The sequence below is a fragment of the Lipotes vexillifer genome, unplaced genomic scaffold (genome assembly GCF_000442215.2).
Source record: "Lipotes vexillifer unplaced genomic scaffold, Lipotes_vexillifer_v1.1 scaffold1092, whole genome shotgun sequence".
Taxonomy (NCBI): Eukaryota; Metazoa; Chordata; class Mammalia; order Artiodactyla; family Lipotidae; genus Lipotes; species Lipotes vexillifer.
Genome location: NW_006777748.1, coordinates 63,819 through 80,501, shown reverse-complemented (window position 1 = coordinate 80,501; position 16,683 = coordinate 63,819). Strand labels below are relative to the sequence as shown.

The following is a 16,683-nucleotide window of genomic DNA, read 5'->3' as shown; positions in this document are numbered from 1 at the left end:
GGAGCCTGTGCTCCGCAACGGGAGAGGCCACAGGAGTGAGAGGCCCGCGTACTGCAAAAAAAAATAAATAAATAAAATACAGGAGTTCTTGATTCTGATTGTGGGTCACATACATTACAATAATGGAAAGAGGACTGGCCATGTTGTCTAGAGACCTGTGTCGTAGGCTTGACTTGGCTTCTTAAGCATTATCTAATTTGGAATAATTCACTTAACCTTCCTGAGCTTCCACTCCAAATACAAAATAGTAAAAAAACATACTGTCTTTGTTTTCCTCACAGGGACATTTGTGAGGGCAAAGTTAAAAGGCTTTGGATACTAAAACTGTGGGCTATTATCCAGGAGCAATGAGTAGCTAGCAGCATACCAGCATTCCCATCCGGGACAACTAGAGCTAGGCAAAACACAGAAATTATTTATTAATTTATAAATATGTATTACATTTATTAATTTATAAATTATTAAGTAATTACAAATTATTATCTCTGTAGACAACAGAAAGGTTCTGAGGTAACAAGAAATAAAGGGGCTAAGATTCCTGTGCTAGTTTTCTATTGCTGCTGTTAACAACCAACCACAAACTGGGTGGCTTAAGACAAGACATTTATTACCTTGCGGTTACATGGAAGTCTGAAAAGAGTCTCACTGGGATAAAGAAGATGTCGGCAGGGCTGTGTTCCTTTCTGAGGCTCTAGGGGAGAATCCATTTTCTTGCCTTTTCCAGCTCCTAGAAGCTATTCACATTCTTGGGCTCATGGTCCTCTACTTCCATCTTCAAAGCCAGCAATGTGGCATCTCTCCGACCCTTCTTCCATCATCACATCTCTCCCTGACCCCAGCCAGGAAAGGTTTACTTCTAAAGACTCATTTGATTAGAATGGACCCATCCAGAGAATCCAGGATAATCTATCTCCCTGTATCAAGGTCTTTAATTCATTCACATCTGCAAAGACCCTTTTACCATGAAAGTAATGTATTTACAGGTCTGGGGATTAGGATATGGACATCTCTGGGGAGCCATTATTCTGTCTGCCACAACTGCAGAGAGGGAAGAACCCCACAGAGCCTCTTTTATCCTGGGATCATTTGCCAATTCTAAACTCTGCCAAGAGCCTGAGAATTTAGGCTTTGTACCCACAAAGGGCATCTACTAGGGGACACAGAAATGAGCAGAGCATTTATAACAGAGACTTGGGGACCCTAAGTAAATGGCTAGTTTTCATCTTAGCACATTTGATGAATATGGGATCTGTGTAGGTCAGGGTGCTAAAACCCTAAGTGGAAAGCCTCTGAAATGCAGAGCACTGTTTTTCATCAGTTTTGTGAGCAGAGATTAAAAGTTCAAACTGTTTCAGGAGGAAAGGCCTCATAGAATTTTCTTTTTGCCTTTTGAAGATGGAGAACTTTAAGAGAGAACTGGAATCCATAAAAAAGAATCAAATGGTTATTTTAGGACTACAAAAGTACAACACTTAAAATTAAGAATGCATAAGATGTGTTTAACAGCAGACTAGACAAGCAAAAGGATAAGACTAGTAAATTAGAGAAGAGGTTGACAGAAAATATCCACATAGAAATACAGATATTTAAAAGAACGGGAAGATACAGAAAAGAGCCTTAGAGATATGTGGGATGCAATTAATGGTCTAAAATTTGTGTAATTCAAAAGGAGAGAGTCTAGGGAGAAAAAGAAAGAGATAATAACAAAACTGATGAAAGTATCAACCTAAGATTCAAAGAGCTCTGTGAACCCCAAGCACAATAACTACAAAGACAGCCACACCAGGGCACATTATAAACTGCTGAAAATCAAATAAAAAGAGAAAATCATAAAAACAGTTGTGGGGGGAGGGGAACACATTACCTTCAGAGGAGCAACAATTGCACTGACAGCTGATTTCTCAGGAGAAACTATAGAAGCCATAAAACAATTGAATGAAACTGTAAAATGTCCAAATAAAATTTCTCCAAATTAGAATTCTATGCCCAGGGAAAAGGATTCTTCAAAAATAAAATGAGACCCAAAGGTATACATTAAATATGTGCAATTTTTAAATATATCAATTGTACCTCAATAAAGCTTAAAAAAAATGAAAGGCGAATAAATACATTTTCTTACCAATAGAAACTGAGAAGATTCACCATGAGAAATCATGAACTAAAAGCAAAAGAGTTCTTCAAGCAGAAGAAAAAAAAATCCCACAAGGAAACATGGGATTTCAGGAAGAAATAAAGAGCAAAAGAAACAGCAAATATGTAGGTAAAGATAAATGAATATCAACATATACACTAACAATGATTTGTGGGGTTTATATGTGTATAAAATTAAATTAAATACATGACAATAGTAACACAAAGTATGGGAGAATGTTAATGAAGTTAAAGTGTTCTAAGGTTAACACTCTTGGAAAAGTAGAAAAATTAATAATTTTAGTATGACTGTAATAAGTTAAGGATGGATGTTGTGATTTCCAGGGTAAGCACTAGAAGAAGAGTTCATAATGCATAACTCAGTAATAAAAATAGAATACTTAAGTCTCCTTTCTGTCCATAAAGTCTCAAAATGATTTAAACACTTTCAGTAACAAATTATTCAAGACTCTCAATTTGTAAAAAAAACACTTGAGTTGCTATCAGCGTTGGTGTAACCAAACACCTACTACCACGTGACCTAATTATTTTTTGGCATTTGATTTAGTCCTTGTTATAAAAGAGAAAACTCACAGACTTAGACAAAAAGCAAACAGATTTTAGTAAATATTTTATTTGAACTAAATTAAAGTTTAACTTTGTAGCCACTTGTATTCACCATCACTGAAATCTAGCAAACTCCCATCAAAACTTAAGTTGCCCGTAGAGAAGCTGGAACTGGAATGTTCAAGACACTCTAAAGTTTTGAAAAAAATATCATGCATCTCATGGATCCCCCAAAGCATGGCTCATCCACAACCCTCCTCCTCGTTGCTTCTTTCCATGCTGGGACTGTGAATTAGTCTAACCCCTTATTTTCTTTCCTCTTTTCACTTGATCTCTCACCTATATATGTCCATGAAGAACTTAACTGCAATGGAACATTCAGGGTGGTTTTGTAGGAATTCTTTCGTTTGTCCATCAGCCTCCAAATGTCCCCAAAGAGTCATGCCCTCTGGTCCAAGCAAAGCCCGCTGAAGTCGATTTAATGGAATTGGTTGCCCCTCTGTCATTTTGTGAAATTCCAGTCAAAGCCAGAGCCAGGGTTGAGCTGACTCGAGGTAGTAAGTTAGAGAAGGTGTGACTTGCTTGGTGATAGCAGCAAACTTAGCCTGGTTTAGTAGGTAATAAAACTAGCTATTCACATAAATTATGAAAATTGAGTTTGGAAATGAGGGAGTGGTGAGGGAAGGGGACTCTTGGAGGTAGTCAGTGTTTGCTTGGTTTGAACTTGAGTGCCACACTGTTGATGCAAAACCTCTGACCAGTAGGCCCAGGTCCATCAGGAAACACATGGCCAAGGTGAGCTTCGCACTGCAAGGAGAGAAGCCTCTGTCATTCCTCAATTGGGACAAGGCTCTTTATGTAAAACCAGACACATGAATCCCACATGGCCACCCCACTCGAGTTTTTGACACTGGTGTGGGGAAAAAGTCTATTGTACCAGAATTTGATTAAGAAATGAAGGGATGCAGAGCACAGTAGTGGTAAATAGCTCTCTCCTTTCTCAGGGAGAATGTGAGCAAGTGATTTAACTTCGGCCTTGATTTACTCATCTTTAAAATGGGGATGATAATTATACCTACGTAATAGAGATGTTGTGATGATTCATTGATACGACACATTTAAAGCACTAACACAGTTCCTGGGTGAGTACTTGGTAATCTTGTAGCCAGTGTATTATTATTGTTTTTTATTGAAGACAAGACTAAGCTACATTTATCTGCTTACAAAACCAGAACATTTGAGCACCCAAGGATATCAAAGTGAATATGCTGTCTGGATTTAAGCCACTCTCTCCTACCAAGGTCACAGGAGGAATAACGCACTGATGTCACCTGCAGCTCTGCTCCGCCGGTTGCCGACACGCTGCAGAGTGAGAAGGGGGCATAGCGACGCCAGCTATGCTTGGCGGTCCTGCTGATTGTCTCTGTGCAACAGAATGTAAAGGGCCAGCTCTCTCTTTCAGATCCTTGGCTTTGCTCCCATCTCTGCAAGGCTTGAACCAGGAAAGGCTCCTTCTCGGGTCTGCAGTGCCCAGAGTGATGGGAGATAGGGACCAGCAGCACGGGAGAAACCCAAGGTGCTTCCGTGACAAAAGTGCTCCTGGCCATAACACCAGATATGCAAGGACAAGCGAGCTCTCTGTGGCATTTGGGGCGGCATTGGGGAAAGCAAATCAGAGAAAACAAAGACACCCACCTGCTTGCAGATGACCTCTGTGCGAGCTGGTCCCAACGAGGTGTCCACACGTCGCAGGATCCCTGTGTTACTCTCATCAGAGCCAGACGTCCCGTGAGCCTCAGAAAACGAAGGCCATCCAGTGCCCGAGCAGTACTTTTTCTCAGAGCTGTGTTAGACATCATGACACTACAGCTGTGAAGCCTGCTATTACCATACAAAGAGCATTTTATGCCCCGAATCATTTTTCTACCAAGCACGATTCGATTCCCTTCTCCTCTGCCAGATCCCAAGGCCACTGGTTCCACAGGAATCTGCCCACTGCATCTCCACTATTAAAGACACCGTCTCATCAGGTAAAAGATTTCTTGTTCCTTTGATGTTGAAGGCATCCCTCTCAAGGACTAAAAACATGAGGAGCTTTGTGAACTGCTGCACTTTAGGAAACAGATCAAATCCCTGTGTTCTAAACATAGGAAAGGGGGATATCGAAATGAAATAATAGTGGTCGAAGGAGGGCACTGTGAGTTTAGCGTATCAGAGAAGGGTGAGAACTGATGAAACAACCGTCTTCAGCCACCGGAACTTCGGGTTATCTAAATTCAAAGCCTGACTGCCTTCAGGGGTTCAAGAGCTGCCTCTGTCACGTCTTAGCTGTGTGAAATTGGACAGGCTGCTTATTCTCTCCAAGCCTCAGTTTTCTCATCTGTAACATGCAGATAATCATATCTACGTTATAGAGATGCTCTGAGGGTTTAAGGAGCTGTGCTGTGGGGCAAGTGGTGATAGATAAGCCTGGGCACCCAGAGTCATCACCGCAGTGCAGTGACCTTCCCGGGGAAGCGCCACAGGGACGAATGATGCTGGGGGCGGGTGATGGTGGTGGCAGAGGAGCCGGCAAGAGGAGGAGGGCAACAAGCAAATCTACTCATCAGACTCACTCTCTAAGTGCTTTGAAAGATGACTCCCTTAAATCACACTAGGAAAACAAATTTTGAATGGCAGGGAAATGGCTCTCTCTATCTGAGGAGGAGAGACAAGAAATGAATTGTAAATTCTTCAAAAAAAAAAACCCCCAAAACACCAAAAACTGAGTAAAGAGGGGGGAAAAGTGGCAAATAATCAAATCCCTAGACTATGAGCGCAGAAGGAAGCTCAGTTTAGAGCACGAACCCCAGCAGAAAGAGTCTAGTGCAAGACAGAGACTCAAACGTCCTGGTCTTGGGACCCCTCTGTACTACAAAATTACTGAGAACTTTTGTTTACATGAGTTTTGTCTATCGATACTTAACAAATTAGAAGTTATAAGTGAGAATTTTAAAAATATATATGCATTAAATTTTTAAAAATAATAAATTCATTACATGCTAACATAACCTATTTTTACAATAATTCTATTTTCCAAACTGAAACAAACATTTAGTGGGAAGAGTTGCACTGTTTTATAACTTTGTAAATCTCTTTAATGTCTAGCTTAAAAAAAATGACAATTGACTATATGTGCTCGTGCATTCAATCTGCTGCAGTGCTGTTTTGACTCAAGTGTAGGAAGAGGATGTGGTCTCGTGGATACGCAGCTGCAAAAGGGAGCACCTCGAAGAGCCCTGAAAAGATCCCAGGAACTCAGGTATAGCTCTGAGGTTGACTTCTGAGAGACTCGGGTGTGAAGCCAGGCTCTGTCTGTTATGTCTCTGCAACCTTGGCAAGTTATTTAATCTTGTAAAGCCTCTGTGTCCTGATCTTCGGAATCTGTAATGGCATTGTTATTTCATGGGGTTACTGAGAGGATTAACTGAGATGCTTTCTACTTTACTGTTTTTAGCATAGTGTCAGACACGTGGTACTTAAGTCGGTAGCTATTATTTTTTAAATATCATTATTATTAGTAGTAACAGGTATCCATGAAATTTGAGCAGCTGTAGGTCCAATCAGAAGTGTCTGCACATTCAGATTGGGCTCTCTGCAGCCCTTTTTGTTTTCCAAGGGTTCAAAAATATTCATCCAAGCTACTTTGGTCCAGGGAAAAACACTTTAAATATCTCTTAATCATAGCTTTTCCACACTGAACATTATATCTAAACTAGTGATCATTAAAGGAATTTTGATGGAGAATTATGAATATAATAATTTTTTTAATGAATGAATCTAAGACTAATAAAAAGTCATTTAAAACATTTTATGGGAAACAATAAAAGTTTTATTGATGCAATTAACAGAATCTGGAGATTTTACCAGGTAATATGAGAGGCCCATCATATATCATTTAAGGGTGAAAACTTAAATATTAAGGTGAATTAGAAATTCCAATATACATATTTAAATGATTAGCAGATTGTAAGGCCCTCTCTTGAGAAACTAAAACCTTTCTGGACCATCTTTAGTCATGTACTCTTAGAGGTGCTTCTTTTGTTTAGTTTTGTTATATGTTTATTTGCTTTGTTTTTATCTTAGTTTCTGGAAATTCCACAGCCCCCAAAACAGCAGCAGAGGCACTTGGTGATAACTGACAACCCGCATGGTAGGAGAATTTCCATTCCTTTGAAGGAATGGGAGCTCACAAAAGGTTAACAATGTTACTAAGTTCCTATTAACACCTAGGATGTCAGGATATTCTGTAAAAAGGGAACTAACATCAGGCTCTCAGTTTCCTTCTATTCTAAGATTTATGACCATGAAACATGTGATCTCACAGTAGATTTTAATAAACACTTTCAGAATCAGTGTGTGGGGGGCAGGGGGAGGAGGAGGGAGGGGAATAGAGGAAGCAGGGGAGGGGCAAAGTCACAAAATTCCAAGGTTAAGGAAGCAAGAGCCTGGAGTCCCCAGGGGAGCGATAAAATCCCGAGAGCGCTCTTGACTTGGAAACCCTGGATTAAATGTCTCTGAGTTGTCTCCCCCAGAATGTGCACCATACTGGTTTGGCCTGAAGGGAAGTGTGCAGGCAGCAAGGAGCCCAGCAGCCAGGAGACAGTGATCCCTCATCCACTTGATTCCTTAACTGTTTAGTTTTGGTTGACTTTTCACCTGGTTTTGACTCTGTACAAGCATTTGAAGAAATGTTTATTTCTTTTCTACTCCTGCTCTCTATTACTGAGGCTGGAGACTGGGGACAGAGAGAGAGGGAAAATGAGAGGTCAAACAAGAATCCCTACCGCTATCCACCCTCCTGAATGGGAAGCGCTGTCAGGAATATAGTCTTCATTTATAGATTCTCATTAATTAGAAGAAATTCTCAAGAGTTCCTCATTATCAAAGACACATTCATGTATACGGCCCTAAGAAGGATCTGTCTCTAAGAATGTCTCATTGCTAACATGTATCCAGTGCTTGGCATATGTGAGCCATTGCTCTAGTGCTTTCATATGTGTTAATTCATAACTCAGTTAATCCTCCCAACAACTTTATGAATTCAGTACTACTAGCATGCTCATGTTACAGGTGGGGAAACTGAGGCACAGAGAGGTTAAGAAACTTGCCTGAGGTCACACAGCAGTGAAGTCAGGATGTACATCTACAGACTTAACCACTGTACTACACTGTCTCTCCTGTAAATAAATGCATCTTTAAGAAGAGTACGTTCTGGAACATAAAAGATTCTTATGAATATATTCTTATTTTTCTCAGTCTCAGCTGCAGCAGCAGCAGCAGTGGGAGGAAAAAAAATGGAACAAACTCAAAAGTCCTTAAGAAATGAAAATGGAAACTGCAACTAAAACTGAATGATTAAAAAGAAACAAACAGGTTGATAGGTCATTAAACTGGCCACTTGATGAAAGGGCTTTTGGGGAACTGGCTGGTATTCTCATTAGTCTTGGCTGCTTTGGGGATGGTCACTCAGCTTCTTTAATTTGGACGAGCACTGTGCTAATACAGTGGCTACTGGTCACATGTGGCCTTTCAAGTTTAAATTATTTAAAATTATTTAAAATGAAATAAAATTAAAAATTCAGTTTTTCAGCTGCATCAGCCACATTTCAAGTGCTCAACAGCCATGTGTGATTGGTGGCCACCGAAGTGGATGGAACAGATATAGAACATTTCCATCATCATAGAAAGTTCTACTAGACAGAGTTTTTTGCTCTGGTCTCTCTGATCCCTACCTGCCCCCAACATTCTGTGATTTACTGACAGAACCTGGCTGGGCATTGGGTAGGAAGAGAGTGTCATCTTAACAGGTACAGAAACTGGAATGCCAATGAAGTTAAAAACAAAGACTCAGATGTAGGAAGGAACATGGTCTTGCAAAGATGACCTCACATGTTTTGCCTTCACAGTCAAAAGATGGAAACAGAACATCTGGCTGTTTACTACATAGTCACAAGGCCGTGCTTTATACTTTTACAACACGGTTCTTTGGCTAAAAGCAGAGTGGCCATCTCAAGGTCCCAATTTTCCCTTTTAATAGAACCAAAGGTCAAAGAATAACTAATGGTTCAGAAATATGCATCCATTTTACTGTTTCTAGCTTCCCCCAGGCCATCTCAGCCTGCCATCTTTTTTATTTTTTTAAAGGTGTATTTTATTATTTATTTATTTATTTTTTGGCCGTGTCGCAAGGCTTGTGGGATCTTAGCTCCCCGACCAGGGATTGAACCCGGGCCCTTGGCAGTGAGAGCAAGGAGTCCTAACTACTGGACTGCCAGGGAATTCCCCTGACTGCCATCTCTGCTATCTCCTCACCAGCCACCGACAGCGTGAATGAATCCGGACAAAGGTCTGCCCTTCCGTGAGCGTGAAGGAAAATCAATCCTAATCGTTCCTCATCCTTGCAGGCGGGGTCTGACTTTCCAAATTCAGCCCACATTAGCAGCCTAGGAAAGCCCAGTCTGCTCAAAGCCCAAAGCACATAATGAAGCACTGCCTAATGGAAGATTCACAGAGCTGGCTTGATTTATATTTTATTCTAAACCAATTTAGGGTTGATGCAAAAGAAAGAAAAACATCTTTGAAGTTCTGAAAAACAGGACTTCAAAGATGTTTCCCTTTCTTCTTCATCGAATCTACTTTTTTTAGACTGTTTCCTGCATGTCTAAACAAAAAAGCCTTTGTTGAGAGATTTCAGATCCTGATTGACTTAAAAGAGGCTTTGAAATCAAGGGACAATTAAATTTACTTTTAGCTACATAGAAGAGAGCATGGTATTCACTACCGTCAAGCACTGTGGGGAATCTATCCTCATAAAATTCTACATTTCCTAAATTAAATTATAAACCCATTTCTCCCTGGGAGAGATACAGTTTTAATCACATGGCCAAGCAAATACCATTATGGTTTAGATTTATTTAAATACTTTCCCAGGAAAAAAACTCTAATAGCTTTATTGTAAGATGCCCACCAAGTTTGTTTTGTTTTTAGCTGTTTCTTGGGGATACAGAAAGAAAGAATATAGGCTAAGAAGTTAATGCTCTAAACACTAGAAATAATCAAGATAGGCAAGAATCTTAAATGAACAGCCCTCCTTATAGCAACCAGGCCAAATGAGAAGGGCAATTAAAAACATCATGGGTATTTATCCAAGGCCCCAGAAGACACAGCTGTATGAATTTAGAGGCTTACTATCCTTCGGTACCTTTTGATCTTTATCTCACCTGAAGAGCGGGCTGTCACAGCACACACAGTGATACATTCCTGATTCCTTGTTATTCAGGTAGATCCCACTGAAAGGCTGAAAGTAAATGAGATACATCACGTTCAGCTTTCTCATAACGCCAGCAGGACACAATACAGCAGATCCAAATCCAAGATTAAGTCTCCCAATAAAGGAATTTTTGTACTAATTTGACAAAGTGCAAATATCACCGGAGAGAAAATTACAATGCACCCAGTGAAGAAGCCTACAGGCTTGTTTACGACCGGCCTTTATTGTGCCAAATATTCAAATTATGACATTAGTAATGCTTTGTATTTATATAGCACCTTTCACCCAAGAACATCAAAGCCTGTGAAAAAGCAAGAGAACCGCACCTCTAGATTGTGTAAGATCTCGGTCACCATTTCAAAAGAGTTAATACAACAGGAATCTAGTCCACTGTCTAAAATACTTTGAAATCTCCAATTAAAGACAGGATATCAGTATATAAAAAGCAAAGCTCAGTGAGATTAGCTTGTGCCTTTAATATGCTTCATGTGGTGTTTAGGACACTGCATACTTAATAAATGCTAAATAATGAGCTAGATTCTCGCAGGGACTAAGTTACTACTTAGATGAAATTACCATGTTAATTGTGGCTTAAGGGGTTTGTAGCTTCCGAGAGGAATACAAGGAGACTTGAGGCAATGAATGAGCCAAGACTAATTTTTTTTAATGTTATTTTGTAAACTGATCTCATTGATTGAAGAAAAAAAAAGACTATTTTTGCCCAGTTCCTTTCGTCATCTCCTGTCAAAGGAATGTTAAAAAAAAGAAACTCTTGGGCTTCCCTGGTGGCGCAGTGGTTGAGAGTCCACCTGCCGATGCAGGGGACACAGGTTCGTGCCCCGGTCCGGGAAGATCCCACATGCCGCGGAGTGGCTGGGCCCGTGAGCCATGGCCGCTGAGCCTGTGCGTCCGGAGCCTGTGCTCCGCAATGGGAGAGGCCACAACAGTGAGAGGCCCGCGTACCGAAAAAAAGAAAAAAAAAAAAAGAAACTCTTGAACGAGCCTAGTGTGAAAATCTACAAGCAGTGGCTACTGGCAGGCACTGTCCCATTTTATGGAGAGAAGCTGAGGCACAGGGTGGGTCACTGAGTCCCAGAGCTGACTCAGGAAACAAGCAGCCCCCTTGGTCCTCTCGAGACATCCCACCTCGACAAGTCCACAGGTGAAACATTCACACTCCTCGTGGTAGGATTAACAGCACATTTTCAGGGAGCTGCGTAATGGACAATTTCAAATTAACCTACTGAGCCCACCATCTCAGCACACTTGGATGTTTTCCCTCTTTAAAAACCCTGAACTTGGCTGCAGACATCCGAACAGTGGTGAGCTGGTCTTTTTCTGGCTCATCCCCTCGAAGGCCTGTACCCAACGCTGGCACGAATGGGCATCTGGAATGAAAAGGAAGTTTTGCATCCCCCCAACCTGGGCTGATGAGACACACATGCCAAAGGGCTACCCAGACCTGAAGGTGATCTAGAGAAGCCTACTCATGCGATCTGGACAGCCTGATAATATTCAAAATATAATTCTGTCATTGCAGGGACAGTTGGGCAGAGGAAATGAAACTGGTAGCACAGTTAAGTTAAAAAAAAAAAAAATCAAACATAAAAGAATCCTTAGTCGACGTATTTTATGAAATGACATCTCTCCTCCGCCTCCTCGCCTGATCTCCTCTGTCTGCCCTCTCACCCTTCCTCCCCAGTTTTATACAAGTCCTATCACTTATTTAGGGCTTCTCGCTTGTTCATTCCAGTATTTACTTGAAAACCTAGTGTGTATCCAGTGCTGGACTGGGTACTAAGGCTGCAGAGATGGAAAAACAAAATGAAACCAAACCAACCCACAGTTCCTGCACTTGGAATCTGCTACCAAGCTGGGAAGAGACATGTGAGCTGGCAGCTGTCACACCACATGACAGGAGCTCTGATGGAGAGGTTAGTAGGGAGTGAGGATAGCACTAGGTCCTTTACTACTAGGGGAGTTTTCACCAAGGCTTTCTGGACCAGGTAATGTCTGAGATGTCTGAGATCAGGGTTTTCTTTTTCTTTAATCTTCTATCATCATTATTTTTCATTGCATGGCTGATTGGTGTTTATTACAGGAAATGCCAAGACACTAAACTGAATTCTGAAGGATGAGTAAGAGTTAATCAGATGAAGAAATGGAAGAGTATTTCAGACAGACAAGCAGCCTGGGTTGGGCCCACGTGACAGAACAGGGCAAGGTGGAGAAGGGAGAAGAGGTTGCTGCAAAGGTGGGGAGGGGCCAGATCATAGTGGCTTTGATCAGAACACGCTAAAGAATTTTCGTGTCATCCCACTGAAAATGGAAAGCCGTTGGAAACTTTTAAAGTGGGTGTGCACACGATCAGAGCCGTTTTTTATCAACAGAAGGAGCACTTGACATGCACATGAAGAATGGATTGGAGTCGGGGCAGGAAGACACTGGAGGCAAAGGACAGTCAAACGGCCACCAGTTCAAGCCTAGATTTAACTGTGGCAGGAGCAGTGGAAATAAAAAGACTAGAATAGATTCAAGAATTATTTAGAAGAGAGAACTGAAATGCGTGACTGTCAGAGTCAGAGACATAATGACTTTCAAGATACGCCTTCCCCTGGGTTTTCAAAGTCTGTCCTAAGGACTGAGTATTTGTGTACTGCCCCCACCAAATTCAAGTTTAAGCCCTGACCCGCAATGTGATGGTGTTAGGGGGTGGGGCCTTTGGGAGGTGATGAGGACATGAGGGTGGAGCCCTTAAGAATGGGATTAGTGCCCTTTTAAGAAGAGACACGAGAGAGAGGACCTCTTTCTCCACCACGTGAGGACACGGCAAGAAGGTGGCCATCTGCAAACCAGGAAGAGAGTCCTTATCAGGAACTGAATTGGCTGTCACCTTGCTCTGGGATTTCTCAGCCTCCAGAACTCTGAGAAATGAATGTTTGTTGTTTAAGCAGCCCAGTCTGTGGCATCCTGCTACGGCAGCCTGTACTAACAGTCTGTCTGCACCAATGCGAGTTCTCTCTTCTTTTATCTTTTCCATATTATGAATACATACCTGTTGGAAACAGATGACACACTCAAAAGGAATGATTTGCAGATAATTTCACACAGCACTGTTTACAAAGGTGGGGACAGGGCCGATGGAGACCAACAGGGAAGTTGAAGCACCCCCGGGCCAGTGACTGAGAACACGCTACTGGCCTGTGGGACACAGAGCGGGCAGGACCCGTGAGGCTGCATCTGGAGGGGAGGGCTGCCTGCAGAAGCTGCAACCTGCATGGGAGGAACACAGTCCTAGGAGGACCCTGGATGCCTGTTTCTCCACTGTGCCCTCTGATCTTACTGGCATCTCCCAGGGGCCAAACCCAATCAGGAGTCAGAGGGCAAAGGAGCTGGTTAGTCTTCCCAGAACTCAGAGCAGAGTGAGGCATGTGGATAGCAGATCTGGAAGGCCAAGAATGACCTGCATAAAACCTGCCTTCTACTGATATTTGACTTTTAGTTATCGCTTGACCAGGCTATAAACCCCTTAGTCATACCTAGCAGAGTGCTAGCAAATTACTGCTGTCTAATAAAAATCATGTGCAACTGAATTTTAATTTTGAGTCACCAAATAGAAAGCTGAGGTGTTTTACTTCTCCTTCCTTACCCTCATGGAGCTAACTAAGGCTTATAGTTCTGCAACGTTCTAAAAAGTTAACTGTGGAAATGGATCAACTGAAAGGGATTTGTAACATTACTTAAAATAATAGATGATGCTCATTTTGTCAAACGGCCAAATGCACAGAGTATATTATACCATTTGTTTGAAAATCCCACATATTTATTCTCCTAAACATCTGGCAGCTCATCTCCAGGCTGCCGTCTCCAGCTCCACACCCTGCGTGGCTCTGTCCCTCAGAATAGGGCCAGCTTACAATGCTATGGGAATGCACACAACTGCACAGGGAATCACGTGTGGCTCCCCTGTGCTATCTGCACTATGGCTAATGTAGTCTCTTTCCCAGTGAAGCCTTTATTAAAATCCCACCCACAGGAAGTTTTCAAAAATACCAGTATTTCACCAGAATCGATTGGGATCTGCTGGCCTGTCTAACGGCTTTAGCATCGGTGGCGACGTTGAGGGTGAGACCACGGTTATAAGGTCATAGCACAGGGACAGCTTACCTGAATTTTGCAGGGACTGCTAAATTCAAAGATATAAATATTCTACAGCTTTTGAAACCGCTGCACTGTGGTCCACTCCGTGGGGTCTGCTTCACCAATGAAAATATCTAATAACCTGGTTCAATAACTATATTCCAGTGGTCATATTTGGGACTAAGACAGACTACTTGTTGGGAAATGCAGCACAGTAAACATGGTACATACTATAATGAGGAACCACTGAGGGCTGTTCTCTCAGGAAATGAAAGAAAGCTGACATTATTGAAGGCAGATCCAATAATGTGTCCTCCTCGTGGCCTGCAGTCATGCGACAGTCACCACGGTTTATTTTTTGAGTGCCTGTTATCTGCAGGCACCATGTTATATGCTGGGGTATACCAAGGATGGCAAGTGCTAAGAAGAGAAAGTACTGGTAAAAGCAAACCCATCGGGGCTGAGGAAAGGCTTCCCTGTGGGAGTGAGAGTGGGGCTGAGAGCTGAAAGGTAGGTTTGAATGGGTCGGGGTGTTGGTGGTGGGGGAGGACATGGGGTGAAAAGGCCCAAACGGAGGGGAAGCCCAGGGTCTGAGAGCTGAAAGAGGATAGTGTGGCCGGAGTACAGCGACCAGGGGGAAAAGTGGCCAGATCTGAGGACAGGGGTTGGAGGTAGGGGCCAGAGCCTTTAGGGCCTCACTAGCCACTTTTCAACTTTTCTCTTTACTTTGAAAGCAGTGGGAAGCCACTGAAGAATTTCGAGCAGGGGGTGATGTGGTCAGATCTGTTTCCAAAAGATCTCTTTGGCAGCCATACGGAGAATGACAGCTGTGAGGAGAGCAGCTGGAGGCAAATGCACGCAAGCCAGGGCTGGGAGGAGCCTGGACCAGCCTGCAGGTGAGAGCAGCAGAGGGAAGCCGAGTATGGGAAGGTTCTTTAGGAGGCAGAATGGGTGGGCGAGGCGACGGAGGGCAGTGTGTCCAGAGGAGGGATTCTGGTTTGCACAACTGGATGGATATTCATGGCCGAAGAAGGAGAGCAATGAAAGGCACCAGATTCGCAGAGCCGATGATGAGTTAGGTTTCTGTAGCGAGACAGATTCCGACCTGTCCTGCCCTGCCCCCAACACATCTACTCAGAAACCGTCAGTCGGCGTAGCTTACCGGTTCCGTCCCTTTTTCTCTCGTGACATGGAACTGCTCTGGAGTCAGCTTCTTCTGCAACTCACTCTTGGAGAGAACCGGCTTCCGCTTCGTAAGGGACCCTGTGTTGTTAAATAGGAATTAAAAAAAAAATTAAAACTGCAAGGCCCAGAGTGCTGAGGTTGACTTCCTTGGATTTGTCTAAGAAAATTTAGTTATTTACCCAAAGAATTAGAGTCATGCCTTTACTACAAATATTTATATTTTTCATTGTTTTTCGTATTTCATTGCATCGTTCAGGATCTCAAAATAACTACTGTATAAGAATTTATTTACTTTAATAGCAATGGTCGACAAATTGCAAATTATAAGATGGGTGCTACTGACTTTCAAATGATGTCTGTGATCAAGTTGAGGACTTTTATATTTTCTATATTATTAAAATATATTTTGCTTGGAAAAAAACCAGTAAGGCACAATGACCTTTTCTTCCCTAGCCTCTCTCCTAAAGTGCACCATCTCCCAGCAAAACCCGCCATCCCTTCCCCTCCCCCTTCCACCCCTTCCTTCTTCACAGAGACCAGAAAGCTCAGGTACAAAATACTGTAACTGACTCATTAGTTTACTAAGAAATGAGTAATAAGTAGAGAGCCAGTTTTCCAGTCCTGCTGGGGCACAGAAGATAAGAGGCAGCTGAAATACGAAATAAGGTAGAATAAATTCTCCTTGGGTTACTAAGGGTAGAAATTCATCTTTCTTCTATTACTACGTTCAAAGGAGTGTTTCCTGTCAGGATACAGCTGGGAGTAACTGAGTGATTGGAGAGAAAAGATCGTGGAGCCAGTGGGTTATTAAACCTCTCTTCCTCGCTGGTTTATAAAGATATCTCTGATTTTGTTTGTCAAGGGAGGTCTTATTAAAAATTCTTTGGTGTGGAAAAAATAAGAGACTCCTATAGCACATACTCCTGAACGGGAAACTGAGACCTACCATAATCTATTATCATGCTTCATGGTTTTTTTCCACTTTTGTCTTCCTTTCTTCTGCTCCCTTCAGCTTCTATTTTACAACTTTTTTTTCCAGTGAGTGTAAACATAATAACTTTAGCCAAAGAGAAGTAGGAAGCCTAATGTATATTATAATAAAGAAACATTTTAATCATCCAAATGTTTTAATCATCCAATGTTAAGAATATGAAAGGACCTTATCATCTGCTTACACCTCAACTTACAAAGGAGAAAATAAGGCCCAAAGGGTAACCTGACCACAGCACTGAAGATGAAACGTTAAATACCTGTGATGTCACCACCCACATAACAAACATGTCAGAAAATCATAGCTGAATTTCATTTTTGGTTACAAAAAAGCAAGTCCTAAATAATCCTTCAGCAGG

General features: G+C 42.1%; 1 protein-coding gene across 1 annotated transcript in view; it reads right to left on the bottom strand.

Moving 5' to 3' along the window:
* Nucleotides 1–3,399: 3,399 nt before the first annotated feature.
* The window catches only part of MSRB2 (methionine sulfoxide reductase B2), a 20,751-nt gene continuing 7,467 nt past the window's right edge, over nt 3,400–16,683 (bottom strand). Inside the window, exons 2-5 of the mRNA XM_007451275.1 lie at nt 15,312–15,412; nt 9,960–10,036; nt 4,393–4,540; nt 3,400–3,504 (exon numbers count right to left, since the gene is read on the bottom strand). Coding sequence (XP_007451337.1) covers nt 3,400–3,504; nt 4,393–4,540; nt 9,960–10,036; nt 15,312–15,412 — 431 coding nt within the window. The remainder of the gene's footprint in view (nt 3,505–4,392; nt 4,541–9,959; nt 10,037–15,311; nt 15,413–16,683) is intronic.